General features: G+C 43.5%; 1 protein-coding gene across 1 annotated transcript; it reads right to left on the reverse strand.

Moving 5' to 3' along the window:
- Positions 1 to 1,914: 1,914 nt before the first annotated feature.
- LOC123114793 (uncharacterized) lies at positions 1,915 to 4,004 on the reverse strand. Its single transcript, XM_044536200.1, has 6 exons — positions 3,909 to 4,004; positions 3,674 to 3,814; positions 3,467 to 3,556; positions 3,249 to 3,380; positions 2,536 to 2,721; positions 1,915 to 2,332 (listed from the first exon to the last, which is right to left on the reverse strand). The coding sequence occupies exons 1-5, from the start codon at positions 4,002 to 4,004 to the stop codon at positions 2,593 to 2,595; spliced, it is 588 nt and encodes a 195-aa protein (XP_044392135.1). The 3' UTR covers positions 1,915 to 2,332; positions 2,536 to 2,592.
- Between the last annotated feature and the right edge of the window lie 12,257 nt (positions 4,005 to 16,261).

The following is a 16,261-nucleotide window of genomic DNA, read 5'->3' on the forward strand; positions in this document are numbered from 1 at the left end:
AAACGGCGCAATGTTGCGACCTTGCATCGTTTGGCAGGTACAGCAAGGTGCCTAGAAGATTCCCCTAGAAAAAAAAGGTTCCTAGAAGACAACAAACTCCTCTGCAAAACGATCTTGTATCCACTGGTGTCAATACCCCCAAAAAAATACCCAATACTGGTCTCTCGATGGCAGTGCAGTGGTGTCACGTTGGATGCCTTGGTTGCACAATTCACCAGCAGTGTTGGCCACAGTATACAAAATCAAGGGAATGCGATACCGTATCTGTTTGTTAAGTAATCTGTAGAATTAACACCGAGTTGACAATCTGATGATCAAGTTCATGTTTATTTAGTCGCTTTCGTGTAATGGATCTGCCTCCGATCGACATAGGGACATGTGTGTATGCCAAGTTGTTGTCGCGCGTGCGCATGTGTGTATATACAATCTGTGTGTACACACACACTTCCTCCGTTTCGTTTTACTCCGCCTGCTAGGTTTGCCTGAAGGCAAACTCTTCAAAGTTTGATCAAGTTTATAAAAAAAATATACTAATGTATTAACCCCAAATTATGTTGTAGTAGGACACGGTTGCCGTCGTCGATGCACGTGAAGTTAATGTGGGGCCAAGTAGACAACGATCGAGCACGGTATTGTTCATGCACATTGTAGGGGAAGTGACCCATCGTCGCCGGGGGGTATATCGCTTGGGTCCTATCTCCTATGTCCTATGTACACGCGTGCACATGCATGCATACATACAGGCAATGTAGTCGACGTCTTACATTTCCATCACGAATTTGTTGGTTCACAAGAAGCACGGAGTTGGGCTAGCCATCGTCGCCGTGTCGAGCGAGCATTAATCAACCTTCCGTCGAAGTAGTACCCGGTAGCACGTTTGAAATACGTGGACGGTGGACTCCCCCCATACAAAAACGTGTGAAACACACGTAGACAGCACGTCGGTTATGAGATCGAGTCCAAACGATCGCGTAAGTTGAGTACGCAACTGAATGTCGAGCATGGCACAAAGTCACAAGGCAAAAAACACATGGATTCCATTTCCATCGAGTAGGAAGGTACTCTCCACTCTCCAGCCACCAAGGCGAACCAGGCCGTAGGAATTAACACGAAACTACCGGCCGTTTTTCAAAAAAAAAAAAAAAAGGAAACTACCGGCCGGCCCCATGCCCCGGGCAACGCAGCCACCATGCACGTCCGTCGGTCATTTGCTTCCACTTGCCGTGGCGCGCATCCCGAGAGCGCTAGCCGCCGTTGGTTCTGCGGGCGGGCGTGACAGTTTCTGCGTGCCGGGTAGCGGGTAGCTAGGTAGAGGTGGGCACGCGGCATGGGCGCCTCGTCTCTCTCTCTCTCGTCAGTGCCAGATCGAGCATGGATACAACCTCAGCCAACCTGTCTGAACACAAGAGACGGACGCGGCTGCATGCACGGACGCGCCCAGGCCTTGGCGTGACTCTGACAGTGGCTTTGCTAGAGCTGCGCCATCGCGATCCAGCAGGAGATTTGGTCGAAGGAAGCATCCAGCTGCCTGAGCTATGCTGTCACGCGATATACTACTACGTAACGTACGCCGACGATCGCCGGAGGATAGCGTCGTCCATCCGTCCGCACCGCGTACAAGTTGCGATGCGTGCGCAGACAACGGTCAACTGGGCTCACGCAGCGCATCCGTACCCCATGGATATTTTCTTTCTCAAGCCGGACAAGTGGACATGGATCCATGCGTCGGCTGCTCTTTTTCACCCACCATTCAAGCCACAAGAAAAGAAACAACGGCTATCATCTGAACTCTCTAATTTTCTCTAGAACTGGGCGCGGTACTTCTTACCGAGCTTTTAACCCAACCGGTGAAATTCATGATCAAATAACTCGCAACTGTTGCACTTGTAACATTGTAGAACATGTGCACAATACTGTCCCAAATGTTACTATTATACAGACTATAAAACATGGCAATCTACACATGATGATGTATATATTGTCGTATTACACGTAAAACGCCAACCAGAAGAAGGCCGTGCATGGACAGACTTGCTTGCCTGCCTGCCTGCCTGCTGGAAGGTGTATACGACCAACTCAGCGTCGCTGGTGCCATACCTGAGAATGGATCGTTGTTCTCTTGGATTTCGGGTTAAATGCAGTGTATAGCCTGACTAGAGTCCAACAACTTGGTCCCAACCTCCAAATCTTGATCAGACCATATAGAGGTGGTACGGCCTGCCGGTGCCAACGTACTCAACTCGGTCCAAATACATCGCTCTTCAGAGTCGTAGGTGCTATAATATTTACTCCGGTGTGTCCTTATAATGGCAATCCCCCACGCCCCAGCCAACTGCATCAGGAAAGCAGCAACCAGCAAAATGTTTGTGATGAAACTGAATGAAGACTGTATAGTACCCACTATAGATTCTACAGATATTTCTGCCCTTCTGGCTCTGATGTGTGTAAAAGCATCTCCAGTGTGGTAAATAAATGTATGATGAATGCAAGCCATGGTCCACAGAAGTTACACAAAGATTCAGTAGTATCGCATACCTTCATAAGCAGCATTCTGAACTTCAATGGACATAGAATAAATTATACTCTAAGCTTCTAAAGGGATCTGAAGTAGTCAGCGATAGTTCTTGAGAGGACCCTAGTCTCATTGAGAGCCAATGATTTTAAGCCCTGCGCCAGAGCATCCGCTGGAGTGTATTCTGAACCAACCTGCCATTTAACATCCTGTAGTATAGCTATAGTTAGTGCCTGGGGCACATGAATATTAATGTGTACACATTAAATGTGGAAATCCAATTCGTCTCCCAGGAGCACATGCTCCCGCACGTGCCACAAATGTTTTTTTTTCAAATTCTACAAATTTTTATGTGGGAAGTTTTAGCATTTTGACCTGTGCAGAAAAAAAAACAAGCTGAACATCAAATGTTACACTTAATTTTGTTATTTTTCAGGAAGCACTGCTATCCCGTTTCGTATGAAAATTGTCACACACGCTTGTTACACTAACATGAACATATACCAAAAAAATCTGACTTTTTAAATTGTTTTACTATTTATTTTGAATTTACTGTTCATTCAGGGGCATATGCTCCCCAGAACCAAAACAGCCCTCCCATCGTATTACATATATTAACAGAGGAGTGGTCTTCAACCTCCCATGGTATTACATATATTAACAGAGGAGTGGTCCTCAACATGATCTAGTGATTACGAGAACTCCATTTGAAGATGAAAAATATGACTAGCTGTACCTGTATACACGGAGTTAGATGTGTTCCTGACAGTACGACCTTCTTTATTTGTCCACCAATTGAGTCTACCCGGGGTCTCAAGATGTCCTCAATTATGTCTGTATCATCAATAGCATCAACGCTGAATTTCACCTACAATACATACATGGAGCATTAACTAATGCTAAATTAGAACGGAAAGAGGTTTGCTTAAGTAAGTGCAAGTTTCTCAACAGTACCAATAATGTATTAGCTACACTGTAAGAACTCTTGCAGAATTCACGGTTCTCAGGTGGTGTTGGCTTGAATTCAGATACACCTTCTGTAACCTGTAAATAACATGGGAAGAATGTACGTTCAGGATTAAAAAGATACCTATGGACAAACATGTTGTCAGAGCACATTTCATTAATGAAATATAAGTTAGATTCATATAAATATGATACCTGATTCATTACTGATGGTAACTGATCGACAAATTTGCTTACGGATACCATAGCTTCTTGATCGTACTCCCGTATCAAACCCCCAGCTAAATCAAATAGGGCTTTCCACGCATTCCCTACAAAGTTACACCACACCTTATACTATGAAAACAGTCTCATGACCACTTTTTCCAATGTACATATTTCTATTCTAACTCTTGCATCATAAATCGTTCTGACACTAGGCATTTGTAACATTTATATTTATACCAATATAGAAAGACCCAAAGGGGCAGATCCAATTAATCTCGTCCATCAAACCATGACAATCCAACAATCTAGATTGCTCCATGGTGAGCGCTCAACATGTTTAGCGTGCAATCAATATCATACCAAATATCAACGTTTGTGCTAATCACATAATTAACTGTAATTGATATCATGCCTAATATCAACGTGCAATTAATTTCCTCCCTAATATCAACGTGTATTACAACGTATGCATATACTAGCGTCGGAAGTGACAGAAGACCATGTGGCATCGCAATAATGATGCAATAACATGAAGCACAGGACCCTCGAAAGCTACAAACGAACAGTTAACATGGAAGGTCAGTGGCAACCAGCAAGCCACAAATATTTCATGGAAATTAAATAATAACTGATAAATGCAGTGAATAATCACCTGATGCATCTCTAGCCACAGAGTATACAGGTGATGTCTCCATCATAGGCGTTAGTTGACTAATGAGGGGGCCTATCTGTATGAAACAAAAAATTATCAAGGATAAAATAATAAACAACAAAAAATGGAGAGAGCAAAAGGTAACACATTAAAGAATGCAACGTGTCAGTACCTATTTGCACAAAGTTGTACGTTAGAAATGAAGTATCAAGTAGCATTGCTACATGTTTCTCAAACACTTTGCTAATAGTCTAATTCTTGTATGTCACGATTTTTTGGGGGGTCGGTGGGTTCGACCTTTTGCACTCCCCTGATGCTTTAATTGATTACAACTGAAAAAATGTTTATTCTTTTATGGCTGAATTTGTTAGTCCAATATCTAAACCATAAATTGTTTACTGATCCTGAAGTTTTGGCGCTCTGTACTTCACAATATGGAGCTGCTAGCTGTAGTTCAACATACCTACAGCATAGAACTCAGCTCATCCCCTAACCATAAAACTGGGGAGAACCAAACACAAGCTAGTAATAACTAATAGATCAGTGCAACATCAGGAACATGTGTGTTTTTACACGACGAAAAGTAATCAAGTGGGGGGATTGTGTGGGTTTGGACGGAACTGCAGGTATTGTATACATGTGCATAATTCAGGGCAGAAACCTGGGTATTTTGTGAGTGTAGCGAGTATGTTTTATTGCGTGGGTAGGGGAGTTATTGGCCTATAACCATGTTGAATTGTTTCTAAACATGGTTCAATATCAAGTCAGTCTGCAATCTGCAGATCCCTGATCTGAACCACAACGACCGCTTGATGACTCTAAGTTCAGAATCTCAAACGGTGATGCTGGACAAACTCTTGCATGTGTCTGGAATCTGGGAATTGTGAACTGACAAGAATACAGGTATCTTCGAAAGACTAATAAAACAAGATATTTAAAAAGGCACCACTTTATCTTTAAGTGTTTCTGCGGGAAATATTGTTTCGCTCATAGACTCAATGTCCCTTGGCTTCAATAATTCAATCAGCGGATCAGCTTATAGACATACACATAAACTACTTAGTGGTACAAAGATGTGATATTGTTGTGCAGGATACAGATACACAGTTACCTATAAAAAAAACTTAGCAGCATAGGTCCCAATGTAGGAAACAGAGAGAATCAGCTAGCCATTTCGACAATACCGAATGTCAATTGTTTTTCTGTTCATGTTATGGCGCTGCTAGAAGGAGGGCGCAAGAGGGCCGGCCGGGGGCCTTTTTGCCCACGGCCGGGCAAGAGGGAAGGGATTTCCTTCTTAATTCTTGCTTGATTAGATTGATACATCTCCTCTCTTCATATAGAGAGATTTACTTGACTCCCAAGCAAGGCTTTACTTGACCCCTAAGCAAGCGACCCTTATCTCTAATTAACCCTAAGACTAACGGGCTACACCGCCAGGCCAGGCCCATTAGGCCCATTACGTACTCTAACACTACACCCCACCTGGACATGCAGCTTGTCCTCGAGCTGCAGCCTAACCAACTTATAATCATGACTCGACGCAACACAAACCTAACACCTAAAAACAAGCCTTTTACATCTCGGCTTGTGTTATTACTCTCAACCTGAAATAGAGTGCGACGCTTTATTTTGGACGTGCACGTGTACAGCCACCTGGATCCCATGGGCACCACCTGGACAAAAGGAGTGCATGTGTATGGCTGTTGGTCTGCACCGCACAGGGAAGAGTGGAGGGCTTGCGATGGAGAATGACGAGGAGGGTTGCGCCCCCCAACCGCCGATGTCGCAGACTTTGAGGTTGCTGCCCACGGGGAAAACAGCATGCCCGCCGCCCGTGGGGGAAACCGCATGCCCAAGATCCCCGACGCAGCGGACGACATTGAGGTCCTTTCCGCAGCGAAGGGCAATTTGGAGGAGCGGCAGCTGCACACCACGCATCTCCCGCACACACCGGAGAGGGAGGGCGCAAGAGGGCCGGCCGGGGGCCTTTTTGCCCACGGCCGGGCAAGAGGTAAGGGATTTCCTTCTTAATTCTTGCTTGATTAGATTGATACATCTCCTCTCTTTATATAGAGAGATTTACTTGACTCCCAAGCAAGGCTTTACTTGACCCCTAAGCAAGTGACCCTTATCTCTAATTAACCCTAAGACTAACGGGCTATACCGCCAAACCAGGCCCATTACGTACTCTAACACTGGGTGCCGTGGAAACCTGAGCAGGCCGACCCTGCGCGGGAACGTCCGGTCCGGGTGGCGGCCCAGCGGCCTGGAGCGGATTGGAGCGGATGTAATTTTTTACTACCGCTCCAGAGCAGTACTACCGCAGCTCCTGAGCGGTAGTACCGCTCTAGAGCAGTACTACCGCGGCTCCTAAGCGGTAGTACCGCTCCGGACCAAAATCTCGTGTTTTGCTCAACGAAAGTAGGCACAGAAGTATTTTTTTAGTACCACTCGCAAGCAGTAGTACCGCTACCATTTGCGGTAGTACCGTGAGGTCGAGCGATAGTACCGTGAGGACGAGCGGTACTACCGCTCCGAAGGTTCTTTCGGCCTTTTTGCCTCCTCGATGTTGTGTTTCGAAGGGGTACTACCGCCCTAGCGGTAGTATCGCTCCTTGGAGCGGTAGTACCGCTCTGTGCGGGCTGTGAGCATAACGGTTGGATTCGGGAGCTCCTATAAAAGGGGGTCTTCTTCCCCATTCAACCTTATCCTTTGAGCTCGTGTTCTTCCCCCATTGTTGACCTTCTTCGAGCTTGCTAACTCTCAATCCATCCATGGATTCTTGCTAGTTTTTGAGGGGAAAAAGAGAGGAGATCTAGATCCACATTTCCACCAATCACTTTCTCCTCTATGTGAGGGGAACCCCTTGGATCTAGTTCTTGGAGTTCTTGGTGTTCTCCTTCTTGTTCTTCCTCTCATTTTCCTCCCTAGCATTAGTTGCTTCGGTGGGATTTGAGAGAGAAGGACTTGGGCACTCCGTGTGCCCTTGCCATTGCATTTGGTGCATCGGTTTGAGTTCTCCACGGTGATACGTGGAAGTTACAAGTTGAGAAGCTTATTACTCTTGGGTGCTTGGTGCCCTTGAGCTTGTTCCTCTTGGGTGCTTGGGCGCCCTAGACGGTTGGTGGTGTTCGGAGCTCAATCATTATGGTGTAAAGCTCCGAGCAAGCGTCGGGGTCTCCAATTAGGTTGTGGAGATCGCCCCAAGCAATTTGACGGGTACCGGTGACCGCCCCCAAGGGTTGCCAAAGTGTACGGGTTTGGTGACCACCCCCAAGGGTCACCATTTGTACGGGTTCGGTGACCGCCCTCAAGGTTCCCTTAGTGGAATCACGGCATCTTGCATTGTGCGAGGGCGTGAGGAGATTTCGATGGCCCTAGTGGCTTCTTGGGGAGCATTGTGCCTCCACACCGCTCCAAACGGAGATTAGCATCCGCAAGGGTGTGAACTTCGGGATACATCATCGTCTCCGCGTGCCTCGGTTATCTCTTACCCGAGCCCCTTTACTTATGCACTTTACTTTGTGATAGCCATATTGTTCTTTGTCATATATCTTGCTATCACATAGTTGCTTATCTTGCTTAGCATAAGTTGTTGGTGCACATAGGTGAGCCTAGTTGTTGTAGGTTTTGTGCTTGACAAATTAACCGCTAGGTTTACTCCGCATTTGTTCAAGCCTAAACCGTAATTATTTTAAAGCGCCTATTCACCCCCCCCTCTAGGCGACATCCACGATCTTTCAGCGATGCTTAAGTAATATATATCCATTTTGGTATGCCTGCCTGCCTGCCTCCTCCCATGCTAGTCATCCCTTCGCCCAGGAGGCATTGATTCTTCTTTTACCATCGTGGAATCCCCTCAACCCTAATCCTAATATTTGTAATAATTTTGCTCTACTTTACTTTGGTCTTTGCTTCGTGATGATGGCATCTCGACCTATATTATCACCTAGTCGGCAAAGACTTCACCTTCAACTCAACCGAGTTCGTAGCACCATTGGACATGGAAAAAGCAGTGGAAAGACCGAAAGAGGTAGGAAGAAGATGAGCTGGTAAGTGGAAAGTTTGGTGATAAGGGAAAAGGCATGACTTCACTCTTGTTTTCGTTGTGGATGATGCCCATCTATTTTTCTTGAAGGAGAATGGGGTTATTTCCTTGAAATTACACCACCATAATCCTGCATACCAAATGAAAAGACAATCGTTGGAAGTCGACCCTACCATAGGTCACCAAAAGAGAACCTAGGCTCCATTTGGGGGTTATATGCCGAGGTCGCCAATTATGTGCTCAAAGTGGCTCTCTTTTCGAATTGGTCATTGTGGAGTCGGATTTGAGAAGTGTGGTTCCAAAGGATATAAATTCCTCAAAGTGTTGCACTAGGGGCTCATTTGTTATGTCAATATGTTTTATCCAAGAATTGTTGTGAAGGGCATCATCATTCTGAATGATGATGCTTGTGAGTGCGTGAAAAAGATCATGTTCTCATCCAGTGGCAAAGCTATGTTGAGGCCAGCGGGCATTCCCCCCCCCCCCACACACACACCTTGGGATTTTTTCTATAGCTGCATAGATTGAAGAAAATACAAACTTTTAACCCTCCAAGAGTTCATATTTTTCCCATTGGCCCCCGGTCATCCCAAGCTAGCTTCACCATTGTTTTCGTCATTGTAAGGGTTTTCTCGTGCCGAGTGGTTCATTCAAGCCGTGACCTTCTCAAACATAGAGCAGGAAGCAGACTTCTCTAGGTGGAAGATTCTGAAGTTGCCCAAGGCGGTTTGGGCAGCAAACCATTAGAAATGAGCCACATGGAGGACCGAGAAATTGTTAATGATGTGCATCACTACAACTTTTCCGCAACGTTCAATGCCTTATGAGAGGATAATTGCTTATGCCGCAAGAATTCAGTAAAAGGTTTGTCAATGCCATAAAGATACCCATGATGTTTAGAACCTCCCAATTGAAATCAGTTTAGTGAGACAACCCTCCCCATGGTTTCTTTCATAGTTCCCTTTTCTTGATGCAATGTCATCAACCATTGTCACGCCACAATCGAAGATCCATGGGTGAAGTACTTCCGCCTTCTTGCATTTGTGTGGATGTGGAAAAATCACCCTAGGTGAAGGTTATTAATACAAGGACACTGCTTCTTCCTTGATCTCTCCATCACTGTTGTACGATATCATCAACCATTATTACACCTCAATCCATGGATGAAGTTCTTCCACCTTCTTGCATTTGCGTGGATGCGATAAAATCTTGTGCTAGCATCTCCCTCGTGAAGGTTATTAATACAAGGACACTGGTTCTTCCTTGATCTCTACATCATCTCAAGCACAATAACCCTCTGAATAACAGGTCTGTATATCTCTCTCTTCCTGTGATAGTAGGAAGTGTCTCGTTGCCGGGTCAAAATGATGAATGGCCTCCAAGGGCCAAGGCCATGTGAAGTTGAAGCTTTCGTGTTCGACAAAAGGTTCTTGCTCCAAGCCCGAGGCATCGACCCGTGCGACGTGCGTTGGAGCCTGTTAGCAACGGGCTAGGATCTCTTTCTACTGACGAACATCACTCAGATCTGTAGCTCTAATTCGAAATTACAATCCGGGAGGAAGGAGGAAGAGAGTTACAAGCAAACGGCGGACTGCTGTGCCAAACTGGCCAAATCCCTAATGACTATTTCCTTCCCTATTTAACAGAGCATGTAACCCACTCCTTGCCTGCGTAGCGAGTGGACGGGCGTTGAATCCTCTTGCTTGGTCCACTGTCAGCGACAAAGCTTGAAGGGTTGATGTAGTCGTCGCTGACTTGGCTTGTGTCATCCCTTGTAGTGGACTTGATGGACCGGCTGCTAACATTCCCCCTCCCTTGAAGTACAGCTTGTCCCCAAGCTGTTGCACGTGGAAACCGTTGCTTTAGTTTGTCGAGGTCCTCCCAGGTTGCCAAATCTTCAGATTGCCCTGACCACTGTATCAGCCCTTGCGGTATAGCAGAGTGGCCTTCCTGACAGAAACGGCGCTGCAATACTTTCATAGGAACAACAAGAACAACACCGGCAAGAGGTAGCTCGGCTTCCACCTTATACTATTCTCCCAAAGCTTTCTTCAACTGGGAAACATGGATTACAGGATGGATGCGTGAACCTGGAGGCAGTAGGAGACGATAGGCAACATCGCCAATGTGCTCCAGAACTTGAAATGGGCAATAATACTTGAACAACAACTTATGATGCGCTCGCAGAGCCACTGAAGATTGTATATGTTGGAAATATGCCCTAGAGGCAATATTAATTGGTTAATATTATATTTCCTTGTTCACGATAATTGTCTATTGTTCATGCTATAATTGTATTAACTGGAAACTGTAATACATGTGTGAATACATAGACTACAACATGTCCCTAGTGAGCCTCTAGTTGACTAGCTCGTTGATCAATAGATGGTTGTGGTTTCCTGACCATGGACATTGGATGTCGTTGATAACTGGATCACATCATTAGGAGAATGATGTGATGGACAAGACCCAATCCTAATCATAGCACAAGATCGTGTAGTTCGTTTGCTAAGAGCTTTTCTAATGTCAAGTATCATTTCCTTAGACCATGAGATTGTGCAACACCCGGATACCGTAGGAATGCTTTGGGTGTACCAAACGTCACAACATAACTGGGTGGCTATAAAGGTGCATTACAGGTATCTCCAAAAGCGTCTATTGGGTTGTGATAACCCGCAAGTATACGGAATAATTGTAGCCTCTTTCGATAAGTAAGAGTGTCGAACCCAACGAGGAGCTAAAGGTAGAACAAATATTCTCTCAAGTCCTATCTGCCACTGATACGACTCTATGCACACTTAGTGTTTGCTTTACCTAGAACAAGTATGAAACTAGAAGTACTTTCTAGGTGTGATAGGATAGGTTTGCAAGATAATAAACAACACGTAAATATAAACTAGGGGCTTTTTAGATAAAGAAGCAATAAAGTAAATATAGCGAGTGTGGAAAAGTGGTGGTAGGAGTTGTGAAACTGTCCCTAAGCAATTGGCTATGTTACTAGACCGATAATCACTATGGTAATTCTATTTGAGGGAGAGGCATAAGCTAACATACTTTGTCTTCTTGGATAATATGCACTTATGATTGGAACTCTAGCAAGCATCCGCAACTACTAAAGATCATTAAGGTAAAACCCAACCATAGCATTAAAGTATCAAGTCCCCTTTATCCCATACGCAAACAACCTACTTACTCGAGTCTGTGCTTCTGTCACTCACGCCACCCACCATAAGCAAATCATGAACATATTGCAAACCCTACAGCGGGGATCCCTCACGCTTGCGCGACACGGATAGCACTATAGGACAGCACCTAAAATAAAACATGCAACTCAAACCAATCATAGAAATTCATCAATCACCGATAGGACAACAAAAATCTACTCAGACATCATAGGATGGCAACACATCATTGGATAATAATATGAAGCATAAAGCACCATATTTAAGTAGAGGGTACAACGGGTTGCGGGAGAGTGGACCGCTGAATATAGATGGGGGAAGGTGATGGAGATGTTGGTGAAGATGGCGGAGGTGTTGGTGAAGATCGCGGTGATGATGATGGCCCCCTGCAGCGCTCCGGCCCCACTGGAAGCAAGGGGGAGAGGGCTCCCCTTCTTCTTCTTCTTCCTTGACCTCCTCCCTAGATGGGAGAAGGGTTTCCCCTCTGGTCCTTGGCTCTCATGGCGTGGGAGGGGCGAGAGCCCCTCCGAGATTGGATCTATCTCTCTGTTTCTGCGTTCTGGGATTCTGCCCTAGAACCGTTTCTTTTATATCCGGAGATCCGTAACTCCGATTGGATTGAAACCTTTGCCCAGATCTTTTTCCAAAAATTAGATTTCTTGCGGCCAAAGAAGGGCATCAACCGCCTAACGAGGGCCCAGGAGGGGGGCGCCCACCTGGAGTGGGCGTGGGCCCCTGTCTTGTGGCCACCTTGGGCACCGTCTCACGTTGATTTTACTTCCCAAAAATCACAAATATTCCAAAATAATTCTCCATCTGTTTTTATACCGTTTGGGCTCCATTTGATATGGGGTTTCTGTGAAACATAAAACATGCAACAGACAGGAACTGTCACTGGGCACTGGATCAATATGTTAGTCCCAAAAAATAGTATAAAAAGTTGCCAAAAGTATATGAAAGTTTTAGAATATTGGCATGGAACAATCAAAAATTATAGATACGACGGAGACGTATCAGCATCCCCAAGCTTAATTCCTGCTCGTCCTCGAGTAGGTAAATGATAAAAAAGATAATTTTGATGTGGATGCTACCTAGCATAATCTTGATCATATATCTAATCATGGCATGAATATTAAGACACAAGTGATTCAAAGCAATAGTCTATCATTTAACATAAAAACGATAATACTTCGAGCGTACCAATAAAGCAATCATGTATTTTCAAAACAACATGGCCAAAGAAAGTTATCAATACAAAATCATATAGTCTGGCTATTGCTCTATCTTCATCACACAAAGTATTTAATCATGCACAACCCCGATGACAATCCAAGCAATTGTTTCATACTTTAATAATCTCAAACTTTTTCAACTTTCACGCAATACATGAGCGTGAGCCATGGATATAGCACTATAGGTGGAATGGAATATGATGGTGGAGGTTATGCGGAGAAGACAAAAAGGGAGAAAGTCTCACATCGACCAGGCGTATCAACGGGCTATGGAGATGCCCATCAATAGATATCAATGTGAGTGAGTAGGGATTGCCATGCAACGGATGCACTAGAGTTATAAGTGTATGAAAGCTCAAACTGAAAACTAAGTGGGTGTGCATCCAACTTGCTTGCTCATGAAGACCTCGGGCATTTGAGGAAGCCCATCATTGGAATATACAAGCCAAGTTCTATAATAAAAATTCCCACTAGTATATGAAAGTGACAATATAGGGGACTCTCTATATGAATAACATGGTGCTACTCTGAAGCACAAGTGTGGTAAAAGGATAGTAACATTGCCCCTTTTCTTTTTTTTTCTTTTTTTTGCGGGCTTCTTTGGCCCCCTTTTTTTATTTAGGCTTCTTTGGCCTCTCTCTTTTTTTTCATGGGGCAATGCTCTATAATGATGATCATCACACTTTTATTTACTTACAACTCAATATTACAACTCGATACTAGAACAAAGATATGACTCTATATGAATGCCTTTGGCGGTGTACCGGGATGTGCAATGATCTAGCGTAGCAATGACATCAAAAAACGGACAAGCCATGAAAACATCATGCTATCTATCTTACGATCATGCAAAGCAATATGACAATAAATGCCCAAGTCATGTATGTGATGATGATGGAAGTTGCATGGCAACATATCTTGGAATGGCTATGGAAATGCCATGATAGGTAGGTATGGTGGTTGTTTTGAGGAAGATATAAGGAGGCTTATGTGTGATAGAGCGTATCGTATCACGGGGTTTGGCTGCACCGGCGAAGTTTGCACCAACTCTCAAGGTGAGAAAGGTCAATGCACGGTACCGAAGAGGCTAGCAATGATGGAAAAGTAAAAGTGCGTACAATCCATGGACTCAACATTAGTCATAAAGAACTCATATACTTATTGCAAAAATCTACAAGCCATTAAAAACAAAGTACTACGCACATGCTCCTAGGGGGATAAATTGGTAGGAAAAGACCATCGCTCGTCCCCGACCGCCACTCATAAGGAAGACAATCAATAAATAAAATTGTGCTCCAACTTCATCACAAAGCGGTTCACCATACGTGCATGCTACGGGAATCACAAACCTCAACACAAGTATTTCTACTAATCCACAGTCAACCCACTAGCATGACTCTAATATCACCACCTTTATATCGCAAAACTATTGCAAGGAATCAAACATATCATATTCAACGATCTACAAGTTTATGTAGGATTTTATGACTAACCATGTGAATAACCAATTCATGTCATCTCTCTAAATAGAAATAAGTGAAGCAAGAGAATTTAATTATTTGTACAAAAGATATGCCCATGCTCTAATAAATATAAGTGAAGCAAAAGAGCATTCTACAAATGGCGGTTTTCTATGTGAAGATAAACATGCAATCCAAACTTCAAATGATATAAGTGAAGCACATGAAGCATTCTATAAAGCCATACTCAAAAGATTTAAGTGAAGTGCAATGAGCATTCTATAAATAAACCAAGGACTATCTCATACCAGCATGGTATATAAAAGAAAAATGAAAACTAAATGCAAAATACACTCCAAGACTTGCACATATCGCATGAACGAAACGAATCCGAAAACATATCGATACTTGTTGAAGAAAGAGGGGATGCCTTCCGGGGCATCCCTAAGCTTAGACGCTTGAGTCTCCTTGAATATTTACTTGGGGTGCCTCGGGCATCCCCAAGATTGAGCTCTTGCCTCTCTTCCTTTTACTCATATCGAGACCTCCTCGATTAGACACTTCGTCCACACAAAACTACAACAGAAAACCCGGTAAGATCCGTTAGTATAATAAAGCAAATCACCACTTTAAGTACTGTTGCAAACCAATTAATATTTTGTTTTTTCATTGTGTCTACTGTAATATAACTTTTCCATGGCTTAATCCACTAATATAAATTGATAGTTTCATTTAACAAGCAAACTATGCATCAAAAACAGAATCTGTCAAAAATAGAACAGTCTCTAGCAATCTGAACATTCACCATACTTCTGTTACCCCAAAAATTCTACCAAAATTAGGCAAAATAAACAATTTGTACAGAAAGACAGTGCAAAAGAATCATAACCTTTTGAAGTTCCAGTTAAAAATGTAAAATCACGCACTACAGCCAAAGTTTCTATCCTGCACCGTACAAACCAACAAGCATTGTAAACATCCTAAAGGCAAACCTTGGCACATTATTTTTATAATACAATGGAATTGTAAAAGGGGATAATTATTTTTGATGAAAAGTTTCTGTAATTAAGATTCATAAAGTTTCCGTGAGCATGAACAAAGTTCAAGGAGCTTTCCCACTTCAAAAATGCTTGTCTTTATCACTTTCACTTTCCTTTTTGAAAAGTTTTGGGTTCCCCTCTTTATTTTTTTGTTTTTGAACTATATAAAAGCACTCAATAGAAATAAATGACTCTCTAAAACTTCCGGGTTGTCTCCCAGGCAGCGCTTTCTTTAAAGCCATTAAGCTAGTCATATAGTGCTCAAGTAATGGATCCACCCAGATCCCAAGGTATATCAAAGCCAATTTTAATTAACAATGATTTGTGATTTAATAGTGAGCACACAGTAACATATATCATGCAACAATGAAGTCTAACCCTCTTCCTATGCATCGGCATGTCATAAAAGAACAATTCATGCACACCAAGTATAGGCCAATGCATAGTATAAGCAGTTTCTTGCAATTCTATCGTGTTGGAAACATAAAGAGGCGGAGATGTAGTTCCTCTCTCATAATAATTGCAAGTAGGAGCAGCAAGCACATGCATATTATATTCATCAAAATCATCATGTGCAACAGTAAAAGGCAACCCATCAATATAATCCTTAATAAGCACAAACTTCTCCGATATAGTGTACTCGAGAGAATTCAAAACGATAATAGGACTATCATGTGTGGGTGAAATAGCAACAATTTCATGTTTAACATAAGGAACTATAGCAAGTTCATCTCCATAAGCATAATTCATATTGGCATCTTGGCCACAAGCATAGCAAGTAGCATCAAAAAGGGATATTTCAAGAGAATCAACGGTCATAGCAATCATCATAGCAATCATCCTTCAGTAAGCACGAAGGGGAATTAAACAATGTATGAGTTGAAGAGTTACTCTCATTAGAAGGTGGGCACGGGTAGCTAATCCGATGTTCCTCCTTTTGTTCTTCGCTCTCCTCATCA

The sequence above is a fragment of the Triticum aestivum genome, chromosome 5B (assembly GCF_018294505.1).
Source record: "Triticum aestivum cultivar Chinese Spring chromosome 5B, IWGSC CS RefSeq v2.1, whole genome shotgun sequence".
NCBI classification, from domain to species: domain Eukaryota; kingdom Viridiplantae; phylum Streptophyta; class Magnoliopsida; order Poales; family Poaceae; genus Triticum; species Triticum aestivum.

Bases quoted from the DNA above. Each gene is read 5' to 3' on its own strand.
- LOC123114793 (XM_044536200.1), bottom strand. From the start codon at position 4,004: ATGGAGCAATCTAGATTGTTGGATTGTCATGGTTTGATGGACGAGATT. The intron at 3,557-3,673 runs GTATCATATTTA...TGTTATTTACAG, and splicing joins TACCATCAGTAATGAATCAG to GTTACAGAAGGTGTATCTGA. The intron at 2,722-3,248 runs GTACAGCTAGTC...GCTATACTACAG, and splicing joins ATCTAACTCCGTGTATACAG to GATGTTAAATGGCAGGTTGG.